The 14,847-nt window shown below is 52.3% G+C and overlaps 2 protein-coding genes across 5 annotated transcripts in view; one reads left to right on the top strand and one right to left on the bottom strand.

Annotated features, from left to right (window-relative positions):
• The window catches only part of PTPRU (protein tyrosine phosphatase receptor type U), an 81,539-nt gene extending 74,401 nt beyond the window's left edge, over positions 1 to 7,138 (bottom strand). For 2 of the 4 annotated variants that reach the window (XM_082469070.1, XM_082469064.1), the window contains exon 1: positions 6,923 to 7,138. In XM_082469070.1, coding sequence (XP_082325196.1) covers positions 6,923 to 6,995 — 73 coding nt within the window. In that variant the 5' untranslated portion in view covers positions 6,996 to 7,138. The remainder of the gene's footprint in view (positions 1 to 6,922) is intronic. The other 2 variants (XM_082469067.1, XM_082469066.1) reach the window with 2 other exon arrangements.
• A 5,743-nt stretch (positions 7,139 to 12,881) lies between these two features.
• Positions 12,882 to 14,847, top strand: part of MECR (mitochondrial trans-2-enoyl-CoA reductase) — a 31,381-nt gene continuing 29,415 nt past the window's right edge. The window contains exon 1 of the mRNA XM_082469098.1: positions 12,882 to 13,114. Within this exon, the coding sequence (XP_082325224.1) occupies positions 12,897 to 13,114 (218 nt within the window). The 5' untranslated portion in view covers positions 12,882 to 12,896. The remainder of the gene's footprint in view (positions 13,115 to 14,847) is intronic.

The raw sequence follows: 14,847 nt of genomic DNA on the forward strand, positions 1-14,847 counted from the left end.
CCACCACCACACTCGAGGTACAAACACACAGGCACACATGCACAACCACAAGGGAGTACACATACACACATGCAAACACACACATACACACATAGACACATCCTGAGCAATGTATTTCCCACTCTCTCAGCTGAGACCCAGCTGTCCTGTCCAGATAGGTTTCTGATACCTCCCAGTTGTCACCTCTTATCCCCCCTCAGCTGTCCCATATCCCCCTTCTATCCATCCCTCACCTGTCCCCCAACCCTCAGTTGTTCCCCCAACACCACCTGTCCCCTCATTCCCAGCTGTTCCCACCCCCCAGATATATCTTTATTGCAAGAAATCTCCCATCCCCCCTGTTGTCCCCCTCCCCCAAGTTGTCACTCCACCCCAGCTGTGATCTTGCCCATCAAATATCTCCAACACCCCTTCCCAACTTCCCTATCCCAATCCCTTCATCCTCTCCACCTATACTCAGCTCCCAAACCTCAGGGACCCCTCTAAGCCCCCTTTTCCTCATCCCTCCAGATTCACCACCAGGTCCTGGGGTCTGCACCCTGGGAATCTGCTCAAGACCTCGTGAGTCATCCAGTAACAGTTGTCTTCTGAGTTGTCAACCCCAGGGGTCCTCCCCAGCCATTCTTCAGGCAATGGCAGCCCCACCCAGGGCCAGCCAAGGGGGGATATCGGCCCCCAACCATGACTGCCCTCTGGAGCCCCAGCTCCACCCCCACTCCCTCTGAGCCTTCCCTGTGTACCCAGGGGTCCACATCAATGCAAACACTGAGTAGGCACATGCCATGTACAAGGCCCTGGGGACGGGAGATGACAATGACCCAGCCCAGCCCTTCCTCCCAGCCTAGTGGGGAAGGAGACGGAAAACACTGCAGCCCACTGACACATGTGCATGGTGGGAGAAACCTGACCAACCGTATCGGTTGGCGTCTGGGAAGGCTGTCCTGGGGAAGTGACATCAGAGCTGGACTTCTGAAGGCTGAGCGAGTAGCCAGGCCTCCAGGAAGCAAGACGGGTGGGAGTGGTGTTCTCGGCAGAAGGCACAGCTCGTGCAAAGGCAGAGAGGCGTGAAAGGGCCTGGCAGGTTCTGGGATCAACATCGGCCTGGTGAGCCTGGATCATAAGGCGGACGTGGGGAGTGGGGTCAGGGGAGGAGAGGCATAAACATGAAGCTGTCATGGAAAGCAGAGGCTGGGTCATACAGGGCCTTATCTGTCGTGTTAGGCTTTGGTCCCTGGGTGCTGGAGAGTCTTCAGCTTAGAACAAGGGAGTGGCAGGATCCTATGCCTGCCTGAGAGGTCATTCAGATCCCGGGGTGGTAGAAGCACTGGCAAGCTGGTGGCAGAATGGAGACCAAGGAGGGGGCTGCTGCAATCGTCCAGGCAAGAAATGATGGGGCTGGAGAGGAGGGGACATGGATTCGGCAAAACCTTCTTCAGTGGCCACTGAGCGACAGGCCATCCACTCCTTGAGGTGTCCAGGCCTCACTAAAGATGCTGTAGGCCTTGCACCTCTAGACAAGCACTGTCTATAGAATTTTTTGCTGTGATGGAAATGCTCTCTACCTTCACAGACTGACCAATTCAATAGCTACTAGCAACAGGCGACTCTTGAGGACTTGAAATCTGGCTGGTGAGACTGAGGGACCGAATGTTTATTTTAATGAACTGTAGCTAAGTGGCCACCATACTGAAGAGAGCAGGTAGAGAACATTTCCATCATGTTAGAAAGTCCTATTGCATAACACAGCTCTAGAATGACAAACCATAGAGAAGCAGAACCACTGGGGTCTCCTCCAGAGGGTGCTGGCATTGGAGGCTGTAGGGAGATGAGGAGGCAAGCCCCAGGGAAGGCGGTGTCACAGGCTGAGCTGGCACAGCCCCAGTCCCTGGTCCATAGCTGGGCACGGTCACCGGGACACTCCCCACCCAAACATGCATATCCCTTTCCAGGAGACGCAGACACCTAAATATACAGACACACAGACCACAGGGCACCCCACAGCCAAACTCACAAACACCTGGGTACTCCAATGCATGCGCACCCCACTGCCGGATACATAGATACCCCACACCCGCACACTTGGGTACCCACACCCAGACACCCAGGCACCTGGGCAGCCTGGGCAGCCCCACAGCTGGACACAACACAGCTACACTCCCACACACCCATTAACCTGAGGACTCCCAGACACCTGGATACACCCACCTCTGGATCCAGAGACACTGGGATATCCTTATGCTGACACACCTGGTTCCTCCCACATCCTGGTACTGGGACACCCACACCCAGAACCTGAGACACCACCCACCCAAATAGCTCCACACCCAAACTCCAGGAATCTGACACTTGGATACACAGACACCCCAGCATCAGGCTCCCCAGGTTCAGACCAGCTTGTCACCTCCTTACTCCAAATTCAGATCCTGCCACCCAGGGTAACCAGATGGCTAGACTCCCTGAGAAGCCACATATGTGTCCTGTGCCCCAGGCTACAATCATACAATCACAACCACACACACACACACACACACACACTCTGACTGTCCAGATGTCAGAATCACACCTGCACACACCTCAGCCTCCTCCCCGAACCCCACCGGCAGGGGTCAACACAGGGGGCAGCTCTCCTCCCTTCCTGGGCTCACAGGCAGCCAGGACAGAGGCTGAGACAGAGGACAGAGTCTGCCCCCCTGCCGCAGGGCCCTCCCCCTCCTCCCCAGACGCTCAGACTGACAGTTGGGACTCGATGCCTCTCACCAACTGCCGAATCTCCAGCACAAAGAGCTGAGACCAGGGGCCGGACAGGCCCTGCCAGCTGCTGGGGGGCAAGGGCAGTGGGGGTGGGGCTCGGGGAGGAGGCCACGGAGGACGGTGGCTGGGGGGAGGGGCTGGCAGGCAGAGGGTTGACCTCTCCAACTCACAGCTCCCAGACAACACTCTCTGCATGGCCTTTTCACACACAACACCATCCCCCAGCAGAATTTTCCAGATTCCTGGAGGGAAACCTATTTCTGTAATCTCTACTTTCAGTGGAGTCAGTGCGCCCCCATCTGGCATCTCCAGCTCAGAACCTGACCCACTGGACATCACTCATTCTTTCATGCTGGGTGTATTTACTCAGCAGGAGTGGGCCAGGCCTTGTACCTGGCACTAAAGATTCAGAAGGGAACTAAATACCCAGTCCCTGTCCCCACAGAGCTCATGGTCTGTAAGGAAGAAAGGACAAATAAACTGTAATTACAATAATTACAGTGTTATGGAAAAACCTAATCAACCCCCACCCTCCCTTTTTAGGCTAGAAGGGGGAGTAACCAAGGAAGGCTTCAGAGAGGAGGTGATGTCTAAGCTAAAATCCGAAGGAGGAGCAGGAGTTCACCCAGTGAAGAGGTGGAGTTAGAGAGTTCTGAGGAGAAAATATAGCTTGTGCAAAGGCCCAGAGAGGAGATGGCAGGAGTGGACATTTAGTGGGTATTAGTAAGTGGGTTAGACTGGCCACAGCATAGGATGCAAGGCAAGTAGTACAAAGCTGATGGGACTGGACAGGCAGGCAGGGGTTAGAGCAGGCAAGAGGACATAGGGGGAGGCACTTCACCCAGGAGGTAATGGGGAGCCTTCAAAGGGTTTCAAACCAAGGTTTCAAACATGTGTTTTAGGAAGATCCCTGACACTATGGAGGGAGGGGTGGAGGAAGAGGCTGGAGCCTTCCTGCCTGTGAAATATGGATGAGGATGGAGAGAAGGGGACAGATGAGAGAGATCCTGAGATGGCATAAAGGTAGGATGCATCAGGATGCAGCGAGAGCAGCTTGGAGGAGGGAGGGGGTTAAAAGAGGAAGGAGGGCACGAGGTACCCCAGCAACTCTAGCTAACCCAGCCCTGCATGAAAAGCCACCACCCACCCCATTCTAGCTTAGTTGATGAAGGCATGGAAGGATGGCGGCATGCCTGGAGCAAGCAGGGTGTCCACCCTGGATTTCCCCTGACACCAGAGCTAGGAGGGAGGCGGTCCAAGAGCTCAGCAACCCCCCCACTCTGGCCACTCGCACATCTTCCTGCTGAGTCCCTCCCCCACCCCCAGGGAGAAGGGCCAGCTGCCCAGACAAGCCTTTATTGCCCAACCTGAAACCACTGGGCAGCCTCTCCCTCATTCCTGCTGTCCACAACTCCAGCAACCAAAAGGACAAAATGAGCTAGAACACAGCAGAATAAATTACTGCCAGATTTGCACAGCTCAGAGACATCACCACCCACCCTTTGGGGAGAGGGAGACTCAGGAGGCCTTCAGGGAGCTGGGCTGACTCTAACCAACTTGGGGACAAGGGGACATCACACCCCTTCTCCTAAGGGCTTCTGAATTAAGCTCAACAGTAATAGCTACAGGTGCCAGGAACTGTAGAAGTGAAGTGACTTGCCCAAGGTCACAGGGACAGCATGTGGCAGAGACAGATTTGAACCCAGGTCCCCCTGGCTTCAAATCACAGTCTCTGGCTCTGTAGCAGTTCTCAAAACCATCTTTTGTTCCCTGGCACTCACAAACAGAGCTTTAGTTTACAATCTACCAAGTACCATACACCTTCATTATGAAGCCCATGGGGCAGATGAGGAAACGGCAGCCCCAAGAATGTAAGTAACCCACTCAAGATCTCACTCCCAAACCTCAGTCCTTGACAGTCTCCCCTACTGGCAGGAGCTGGGGCACCTGAGGGTTCTTGGAATCAAGATGATGGTGGCAGGGATGGGGGAGCATGTACCCTTGGTTTGATCTCAGGGTGGGGGAGGGGGACAAAGTTGCTGCAGGACAGGGGGAGGGGTTGGGGGAGTATAAGGAGGGAGGTCGCCTTAGGCGTCCTCTCGGGCACCGAGCGGTCAAAGCTAAAGCTGTGCGCGATGGCCTGGGGCCGGGGGGCCCGGCCGAGCTCAGAGCCCGTGGCCGGAGCGGCTGCAGGTGCCCAGGGATCTCCGCCCGAGGGGCCGGAGGGAGCAGCGGGGCAGCGAACGCGATCGGGAGAGGCCAGTTCACGGAGACCGGCGGCCTGAAGGAGTCTCTGGGGCCGACGTGCTTCTGCCTGTGTCTTGGCTCGGGTACCCGTCTGGGGCGTCTCCCCGTTACTCAGCGCCCCGGGTACCAGGCTGAAGCCGCCCAACTGGAGGGGGTGGGGTGCTGAGGCCGCCACCGGTAAGGGACCGGCCACCGCCGCCCCAGGGGAGGCATCGGGCGCAACTCCGCAGGAGAGGGCCGCAGTCTGGGATCCCAGGCCTCAGGGTAGGATGGGGGGTTGGGAAGGGGGTGGACAGACACACCAACACACACACAGACCACACACGGTCCACAGCACACGCGGGTAAACAGCTTTAGATACACACATTCAGAAACGCTATCACACGTACAACTACACACACACACACATAACACACCCCAAAAGACTCCAGACTCCAAAACACACCCAGAGACAGCGCGATCATACAGCACACAGAAGCACGGAGACACACGCTCACACACGTACACTCACGGCCGTCCCAGCCGGCGGGGAGGCCGCACAAAGTTGCGGAGTCGACTGAGTGGGTGTCCCGGGAGACCCCTGCGTTAGCGGCGCCCCCAGCGCGCAATGGGAGGGGGCGCCGTCCGGCCGCCCAGAGTCAGGCCCGGCCCGCCCGGACTCACCCCCGCCCCGCTGCCCTGGAGCAGCCACGGCCCGGCCCCCGCAGGAGCGCCCGGCCGCCCGGCCTTCCCCTCCCGCCGGCCTCGGCGCGCCCCGCGGGCCCCCGCGTCCGCCCCCCACCCCCGCGCCCGACCCTCCCCGGCCCCGGCCCGGGCGCCCCGCAGCCCCGGCGCCGCCTCGGATCTGCCGCCAGCCAGCGCCGCGCCGAACTTGCGAAACAACAAACAGCCCGAAATGTCGGAGTCAGCGGCCGCCGGGCCCCCATCCCTCCCTGGTGAGCCTCAGGCCCGGCCCGACCCGGGCGGGGAGGGGAGGAGAAGGGAGGGGGCGCCGCCACGACAACTTGTTCCGGGCCCGCGCGCCCCACACGCACACCCGAGGGATACACACACACACACACACACACACACACACACACACCCTGCCACCGCCCCCTCGGGCGGCCCCGGGCCCCGGGCACACACTCAGCCACGGCCCAGGCGCGCACCACACTCGCAACATTCCCGGACACGCAGCCAGCACGCACGAACACACTTACATCCGTTCCAGACACGCTCCTACACACGCATTCCCGGCACACTTGGCATTCACTCGGACCCGCGCAGCCCCCCGGCGGCGCACACCACCAACCCCAGACACTCCCACACGTACACATTGCGCACACGGCGCACGGACACACACGTTCCGGACCCGTTCCCACGCCTTCACACACGTACACGGATCTCACAAGCACACACACCGCACACGCGTTCCCTGTTCCACACGCAGGCAGAATCCACAGAGCACTCTTCGCCACATGTAGAACACAAACACACGAGCCATTCTCGGACACACAACAAACAACACTCCGGGCTAGGGCACACAAAATGCCCACAAATGCAACACATTAGCAGACACAACTCCTGCCACACAACCAAACTCAAATGTACAAACAACAGGCACACAATCCTACTTGGCCCCACACACACTACACAGTGGCAGAGACACAAGAGCGCACACCCCATGCCTCGATGCACACAACATTCACCCCAACATACTCGTGGACACACAACACACACAGCACCTCTTCTTGCACATAACTCAGGACACACACCATTCGCAGTCACACAACAACCTGAGCACACGATCGCACATCCAACACTCAGACACACAGGGAGCAGGCTCGCAACGTCCGGTCACCCAACACTCCCACTTTCTTTCGAGCTACGCCACGGGCGCCGGGGGCTCCGCGGGGCAAGCTGGGTCCGACCGACTCGCGCTTACCTGCCGGAGTCTCGGTCTCGGGCGCGCAGAGCTGGAAGGTGAGAGCCAGGACGAGAGCCTGGGCGCGGGCCATGGTGCGCCGCAGCCTGCCCCAGGGGCCCGGCGCGGGGGGCGCAGCCGCCGGAGCCCGAGCCGGGCCCGAGGCGAGGCAGAGCCGGAGCGAAGCGGCGCGGCGCGGAGCGGGACTGGCGCCGAGTCCAGAGCGGGAGCCCAAGCAAGCGGGGCGCTGACGTCAGGCTCGGCCGCGCGTTCCTCGGTCTCGAGGCGCCCCCTGCTGGCAGCCGCGCGAGCCGCTGCCGGGTTCGGTCGCCCGCGGCCCTGACGCGCCCCTCCCCCACTCCCGGACCCCCTGGAGATCCCGGGCTGGGCCCGGACGCCCACCAGCCTCTGCACCCACCGGGCACCGACATTCTTAGGTGAGCAGGTCCACGCCTCTGCTCACTGCCCGCGCCTAGCTCCCACACAGCTCTCCAGGACAGAGACCAGGGACACCCGGCCTCTCAGTCCCATCCAACGCTTGAATCCCCTCTACCTAGATCCCGTCAAATGCGCATCCATACATACCTCCAAGGACAGGGAGCTCATCACCTACCAAAAGCGGGTGGTGGGGTCTTTGGGAAAGCTAGCTTTTAACGTCGTTCATAGTATTCCTTTACCATCCTTTTAAAGTCCATGGGATCCGTAGTGATGTCCCCCCTTTCATTTCTGATATTAGTAATTTGTGTCCTCTCTCTTCTTTTCTTGGTCTGGCTAGAGGCTTATCGATGTATTGATCTTTTCAAAGAACCAGCTTCTGGTTTGGCTGATTTTTCTCTATTGATTTCCCATTTTCCATTTCACTGATTTCAGCTCTAATCTTTGTTATTTTCCTGCTTCCTTGGCATTCAATTTGCTCTTGTTTTTCTAGTTTCCTAAGGCAGAAGTTTAGACGATCAATTGCAGATCTTTCTTCTTTTCTCATATATGCATTCAGTGCTATAAATTTCCCTCTGTGCACTGCTTTCCCCACATCCCCCAAATTTTGATAAGTTGTGTTTTCATTTTCATTCAGTTTTCATTTAGTTTGAAATTTTAAAATTCCTCTTGAGATTTCTCCTTTGACCCATGTGTTATTTAGAAGTGTGTTAATAATCTCCAAGTATTTGGGGATTTTTCAACTCTCTTTCTGTTATTGAATTCTAGTTAATTCCACTATGGTCTGAGAGCAATCACTGTATGATTCTTTTCTTTTAAATTTGTTAAGGTGTGTTTTATGGCCCAGTAGGTGGTCTATCTTGGTGAAAACTCCATGTGATCTTGGGAAGAATGTGTATTCTGCTGTTGTTGGATGAAGTAGTCTTTAGATGACCTCTATATTTAGTTGATTGATGGTGTTGTGGAGTTCAACTATGTCCTTTCTGATTTTCTGCCTGCTGGATATGTTCATTTCTTTTCTTTCTTTCTTTATTTACTTATTTATTTTTGGCCGCGTTGGGTCTTCGTTGCTGTGCATGGGCTTTCTCTAGTTGCGGCGAGCAGGGGCTACTCTTCGTTGCAGTGCACGGGCTTCTCCTTGCAGTGGCTTCTCTTGTTGCGGAGCATGGGCTCTAGGCGTGCAGGCTTCAGTAGTTGTGGCATGTAGGCTTCGGTAGTTGTGGCGTGTGGGCTTCAACAGTTGTGGCTCATGGGCTCTAGAGCACAGGCTCAGTAGTTGTGGCGCATGGGCTTAGTTAAGCTCCACAGCACGTGGGATCCTCCCAGACCAGGGCTCAAACCTGTGTCCCCTGCATCAGCAGGTGGATTCTCAACCACTGCGCCACCAGGGAAGTCCTATGTTCATTTCTGACAGAGAGATGTTGAAGTCTCCAATTGTAATAGTGGATTCAGCTATTTCTCCTTGCAATGCTGGCTTTTAAAAAGTTCTTCCTCTTTATGCCGTGAAATCTGCCCCCCTCACTCACTCTCACTGATTCTAGTCTATCCCCTGGATACACAGCTTAAGTCCATTTGGGCATCTGCCCAGTATAAGCTCTTGTACAATGACCACAAACTAGTTGTCCATTAGTATATAAGACCAGGCACCTTCTATGTGCTTCACCCACATAGACTCATTTAATCCCCACCACTATTATTCTCATTACGCAGTTGAGAAAATTAAGGCACCGAGAAAGAAAGTGGCTTTTCCAAGGTTATGCGTAGTACGCAGCAGCACCAAGATTTGAATCAAGGCCATCCGGCTTGAATTGACTAGAAGCTGAGACCTGTCTTCCATCTGGAACAAATCAACGAACACTGGATACTGATTCATCTGTTCAACACTTACTCTAAGCCGAAGTGGAGACATAAAACAGACAAAAATCCCTACCCTCACGGACCTTATATTCCAATGGAAAGACAAGAACAATAAACAACCAAAAAAAGCAAATTCTCTGGTATGTGAGACAGTAATATACTAGAGAAATGGGGGAGAGAAACAGTAAGGGGGAAGGGAATTATTGTAGTTTTAAACAGAGCACCTACTATATGACATATTCATTATGTGTCTGCACCTCTAGAACATGAGCCCCCTAAGGGCAAGGACTCTCTCTGTCTTATATCCCACTGCTTGGTATCTGGCATGTAGTCAGCACTCAGTAAATATTGAATGGATGATTGGATAAGTGAATGAATGTAGACATGGTTCTTGCCTTCATGAAGCCTACACTTTAGGGGGAGAGACCAATAGCAAACATGCAGAGAAGAGACAGAAAGGATCATCCAGAAGAGGAAACTCAAGGAGAAACATCTGATGAAAACAAGAAACAACCAAGGACGCTGCTGTTTCCAGAGGACTCTTGCAGGAGCCTCATGGCAGGAGTTTACCATTGGTCCTATTTGGGGGGATGTGGAAACTGAGGCTCAGAAAGCATAAGGCATTTCCCCAAGGTCACACAGCTAGTAAATGGTGGGCCCAGAGCTCAGACCTAGATCAGACTGATTCCACAGCCCTCTGCCCTTTGTGCAGGGGAAGACTATGGGCAGAGACTGTGATGGAGGGAGAAAAAGAACACAAGTAACAGATGGACAGATGAAAAGAGAACATTCTGCTCCACTTGAAAAAGACCACAAGCTTCTATAATCCTTGAGAGAAGAAGGAAGGGAAACAGAAAGTCTTGGCCTGGAGTCACTGGCTCAAATCTAGGGAAAAGGAGATGGTACCACAGACAGGGCCAGGCCATGAGGAAATTCAATCACTTTCAACTCATGGAATATTCATGACACCTATCCTGTGCCAGGCCCCATATTGGGTACTGGTGTCATGGAGATGCACTAAACATGGACCCACTCTTGCGTGGAGGGGGAAATGGCACATAAATAAATAAGAGACTATGTCCTAAAGGTCATAACACCAGTCCAAAGAAAACACAAAGGCAGCAGGGGTTAACTCAGCCTAGGGGGTGGAAAACAACATCAAAGAAGGGATATCTGAACCTGGAGTTTCCTCGACAGGCAAGGCAGGGAAGAGCATTTCAGGCAGAAGGAGCAGACTGAATAAAGGCACAGACATAGAAGTACTGGGAAAGGTGGGCGTCAGGTATGGTTGCATCATAGTCTCTACATGGTCCAATAGCAGGAGATAAAGACAGTGTGGAAGCTGGGGTACAAAGGGTCTTAAATGCAAGGCCAGGACAATTGGACCTGAACCCTTCAATCAGTGGTTCTCAAACTGTGCCCCTGAGGAAACCCTGGTGTTCCTCAAGCCAAGCTGAGGCGTCCTACTGTTGAATTAAAACCACAGCCATATTTTTCTAATTTGCAAGAAGGTAGATTAATTACAACGAGTAGAAAGTTTTTGTTGTCATTTTAAGGTGTTTTTTCCTCCATATATTTTTCTGTAGAATTTAGAATGTGTTAGTAGTGTGAGAGAATGTTAGAATTAGCATAGAATCATAATTTTATTTACAAGTTTAATATATCAACAGTTCACAGTGTTCTACAAAGAACTGTAGTTTATGGTTCTCCCTGAGTATTGAGGAATCATGGAAGGACTTTAAGCAAGGGAAAGACAAAATCTGGTCTTTCTGTTAGGAAAAAAAAAAAAGTCATTCTGGAGGCCTGAGAAAGAAGGAAGTGGGGAGGGAAAAAGAAGGGAGAGAATCTCAGGAAGAAGGTTGTTGACACAGTTCGACCTGATGTCCTGGGCCAAAAGTGAGGCCTATCAGGATGGACAGGGGACTAAGTCCAGCCCCCAAAGAGGAAGACCTGCTGGGTAATTCTCCACATTTCCTGGCTAAGATGCCCAGGAAATGCAGAGGAAACGATTTAGTATAGAAGATAATGTCAACAGCTCAATGTCACCTAGGGAGTCTTCCAACAGAAGTAGAACTGTGGGTCACTGTGAAAATAGAAGATAGGCAAGACTGGGTATTTGTGTGTGTGTGTGTGTATGTATTGCGGGACCAAGTCTTTCTCCCACCATGGCACACCAACTTTCTCTAATAATAAAAATAAGTACAAACACTTTTTAAGCATGTACTATGAGCCAGTCTAGATGTTCTACATATGATGTTTCCCATTTAATCTTTACAATAACCCCCAGGAACATTTATCAAATACTTTCATGTGCCAAACATTGTGCTAAATGCTTCAAGTGAATAATATCTCACAACAGCCTTGAATCAGATACTATTATTTCCTTCCTTTTACAGGTAAGGAAGTGGAGACAGAGAGGCCAGGTGACTTGTCCAAGAGCAAATGGACTTGTCCAAGTCCAGTGGCAGAGCCAGGACTCAAAAGCCAAGTTTGCTAGAATGTAGCACGTGCACTCTTCATCTTGGCATTTTCTTTTCTTCCTCAGAGGAAAGGCTCTAAGTTGGCAAGTTTGGGGTCAATAAAATCCAATGAAAGGAATTCTTCCTTATCCTTTGAAGTCCTGGTTCAGTGTTTCTCAAGTTTGTTCCCCAGGCCACCTCCATCAGAATATTCTTGAGAGCTTCTAAGGAATGTAGATTCCTGGATCCTTCCCCAAGATTCTAACTCAGTAGGTCTGAGATGAGACCTCAGGTGAGTTTCATGCATATTGAAGATTTTGAGTCACAGGACCGGCTCCAACAGCACTCCCTGCAAAGACGCCCACGCCCACCCCAATCCCAAAACACCTCTCTCCTTCAGACTTCAGCAGCGCCCTCTGTCATGTCCTAATATTCAACTAGGGTGTTAGTTACGCTCATGTCTTCCTTCCACTAATAATATGATCTGGCATCTTTCCTGGGCTACACCTTGTTACCCATTGTCCCATTCAATGCTACTGCACCCTGAGCATTCTGAGAGGGGGCTCTCCTTCTTATGATTCCTCCATTGTAATCTGAGCACACTTGGCATTTTACAATGTGCTATCCGGTCCACGACAATATTATTCTGTTGTTCTATCCAATCCTTACAACAATCTTGAAGAAAGTATATTACCTCCGATGAGAAAGCTGACTCACAGTTTCAGTCACTTGCCCAAGATGGCCAAGCTAAGAAGTGGAGGGTCTAGGATGTGAACCTAAATCTTCTAACTCCAAACCCAGTACTCTTGCCTCTATATCAGCTCACATCTACTCTACTTGGTGTAGGGAAGTAAACTTTGCCACCCTATGCTAGCAGAAGACAGCGGGGATTAAATGAGATAATGCCTTAAAGGGCCTGGCAGAGTGAACACTCAAATGGTGGGGAGGAGGAGAAACTGAGGCCAGAGAAGGTGAAATGTCTTCCCCCCCCCAAGTCAAACACCAAATCGCAGACCATAGACACAGCCTTATGCCAGTCTCAGATGTTCTAGTTAGGAGTTCAACTCTGGCAGGCTCAGAATCTCCGAGACTCCCTTAAGTCCCTCCACCGACCAGGCCTCACTCCCCAGCCCGTCTCAACAAGCGCCACCGCGCGGACCGCGGAGGAAGGGGACGGCCTTCTAAAAGGAGCAAAGGGCGTGGTCACGCGACGGGGCGGGGCGCAGGCGCGAGGTCGCTGGAAGATGACGTATCTCTCAGCGTCCGGCTCTGAGTTAACCGGAGGGAGCATGTGGGTCTGCGGGGCGCTCGGGGCGCGAACCCCGGCTCAGCTACGGCGGCGGCTGTTCCCCGCGTCCCGCCGCCGCCGGCCTGCTGCCGCCGCCTTCTCCGCATCTGCCGAGCCCTCCCGGGTCCGGGCGCTGGTCTATGAGCACCACGGGGACCCAGCCAAGGTCGTCGAGTAAGACACCGCGCCGAAATGGGGCAAGGGAGCTCGGGTTCCTGGAGGGTTTTAAGATGGGCTGTGGAAAATGGGGACTGGAAAGGGAGGGACAAGTCCCGAGGAGGAAGGCAGCGAATAATAGGACCGAAACTGTAGCCAGGGCGTGTGTGGTAGCTCAGAAAGTCGGTGCTTGGAAGTTGAAAACCCGAGAGGCACAGTTATAATTGTAGTAATGGCTGACGTTCATTGATCCTGTACTGTGTGTCGGGCAATCCCTGTGTAAATGGATGCTCTCATTTAATCGTCACAACAACCTTTTGGAGGAGGTACTTGATTTAGCCCCGTTTTGCAGATGAGAAAATGGAAGCATGGGAAGTAAAATCACTTGTCCAAGGTCACACAAGCCAGTAAGTGGCAGAGTAGGAATTTTTGAACCCAGGTCTGTCTGACTGGCCTACGTGAGTTCCTACGCTCTATTATATTATGGAAGGAATTTTCAGAATACTTTTTCGTCCATTTGGATCTTCACATCTCAGAAAGTAGGTCAGAGATCATTGTTTCCATTTTACAGAAGGCAGGGGACTTGTCCAAAGTGATATAGCTAATGAAGATTGGAACAGAGACAGGGATCCGTGGCTTCTGAGTCCTGTCCCGTGTGATTTCCTCTCCACTGCGCTGTGTATGTGCCTTTAGTTAAAAAGAGATCCTGTTTTGGAGCCATACAGACCTAAGGTCAAATACAGGCTCAGCCTCTTAGTAGCTGTTTGATCTTGGACAAGTCACTCGGCCCTTGTTACTTTTATGATTATGTCCTAAAATTCTGTTGGATCTTAACCCATGATTTTCACATGTGGCTCATAAAAACAGTATGTGAATTTTCAACGATTATAAATCTGCACATAAGTGATTATAGTCATTCAAAAGCTAGTAGGGTCACTAGTGGCGCTAGGGCAAAAGCATGGGTCTGGAATCAGAAGACCTGGGGTCAAATCCTTGCCTCCCTGTCCTAGCTGTGTGTGTTTGGCAAGTTACTGAGATTCTCTAAGCCTCGGTTTCATCACATTTAAAAATGGAGACAATGTAGTCATAGCTCATAGTGCTAATCAGCTGCAATAAAAGGAATGCTCGTCACCAAAAACCACCTGCATACTCTCTTGCAATCCCTTATTTCCAACTCTTTGATTCCCAGCAAATGGTTTGATTGTTTTCCAAAGGTCAGGCCGACAAGGAATTATTTTCATGATTAAAATACAGGCTAGAGGGCTTCCCTGGTGGCGCAGTGGTTAAGAATCCGCCTGCAAATGCAGGGGACACGGGTTTGAGCCCTGGTCCGGGCAGATCCCACATGTCGCGGAGCAACTAAGCCCGTGCACCACAACTACTGAGCCTGCACTCTAGAGCCCGTGCACCACAACTACTGAGCCCACGTGCCACAACTACTGAAGACCGTGCTCTGCAACAAGAGAAGCCACCACAATGAGGAGCCCACACACAGCAAAGAAGACCTAACACAGCCAAAAATAAATAAATAAATAAATTTATTTTTTAAAAAAATACAGGCTAGAGTGCTGGCTTCAGCAGCACGTATACTAAAATTGGAACAATACAGAGATTGGCATGGTCCCTGTGCAAGGATGATGTGCAAATTTGTGAAGTATTCCATATTTTTACTTAAAAAAAAAAAAATACAAGCAAGATGTTTTGACAGCCGAAGGGGTTAAGCCTCAGATAATTTCATGGTCATGCACTCA

The sequence above is a fragment of the Balaenoptera physalus genome (genome assembly GCF_965194825.1).
Source record: "Balaenoptera physalus genome assembly, chromosome: 1".
In the NCBI taxonomy this organism is placed as follows: domain Eukaryota; kingdom Metazoa; phylum Chordata; class Mammalia; order Artiodactyla; family Balaenopteridae; genus Balaenoptera; species Balaenoptera physalus.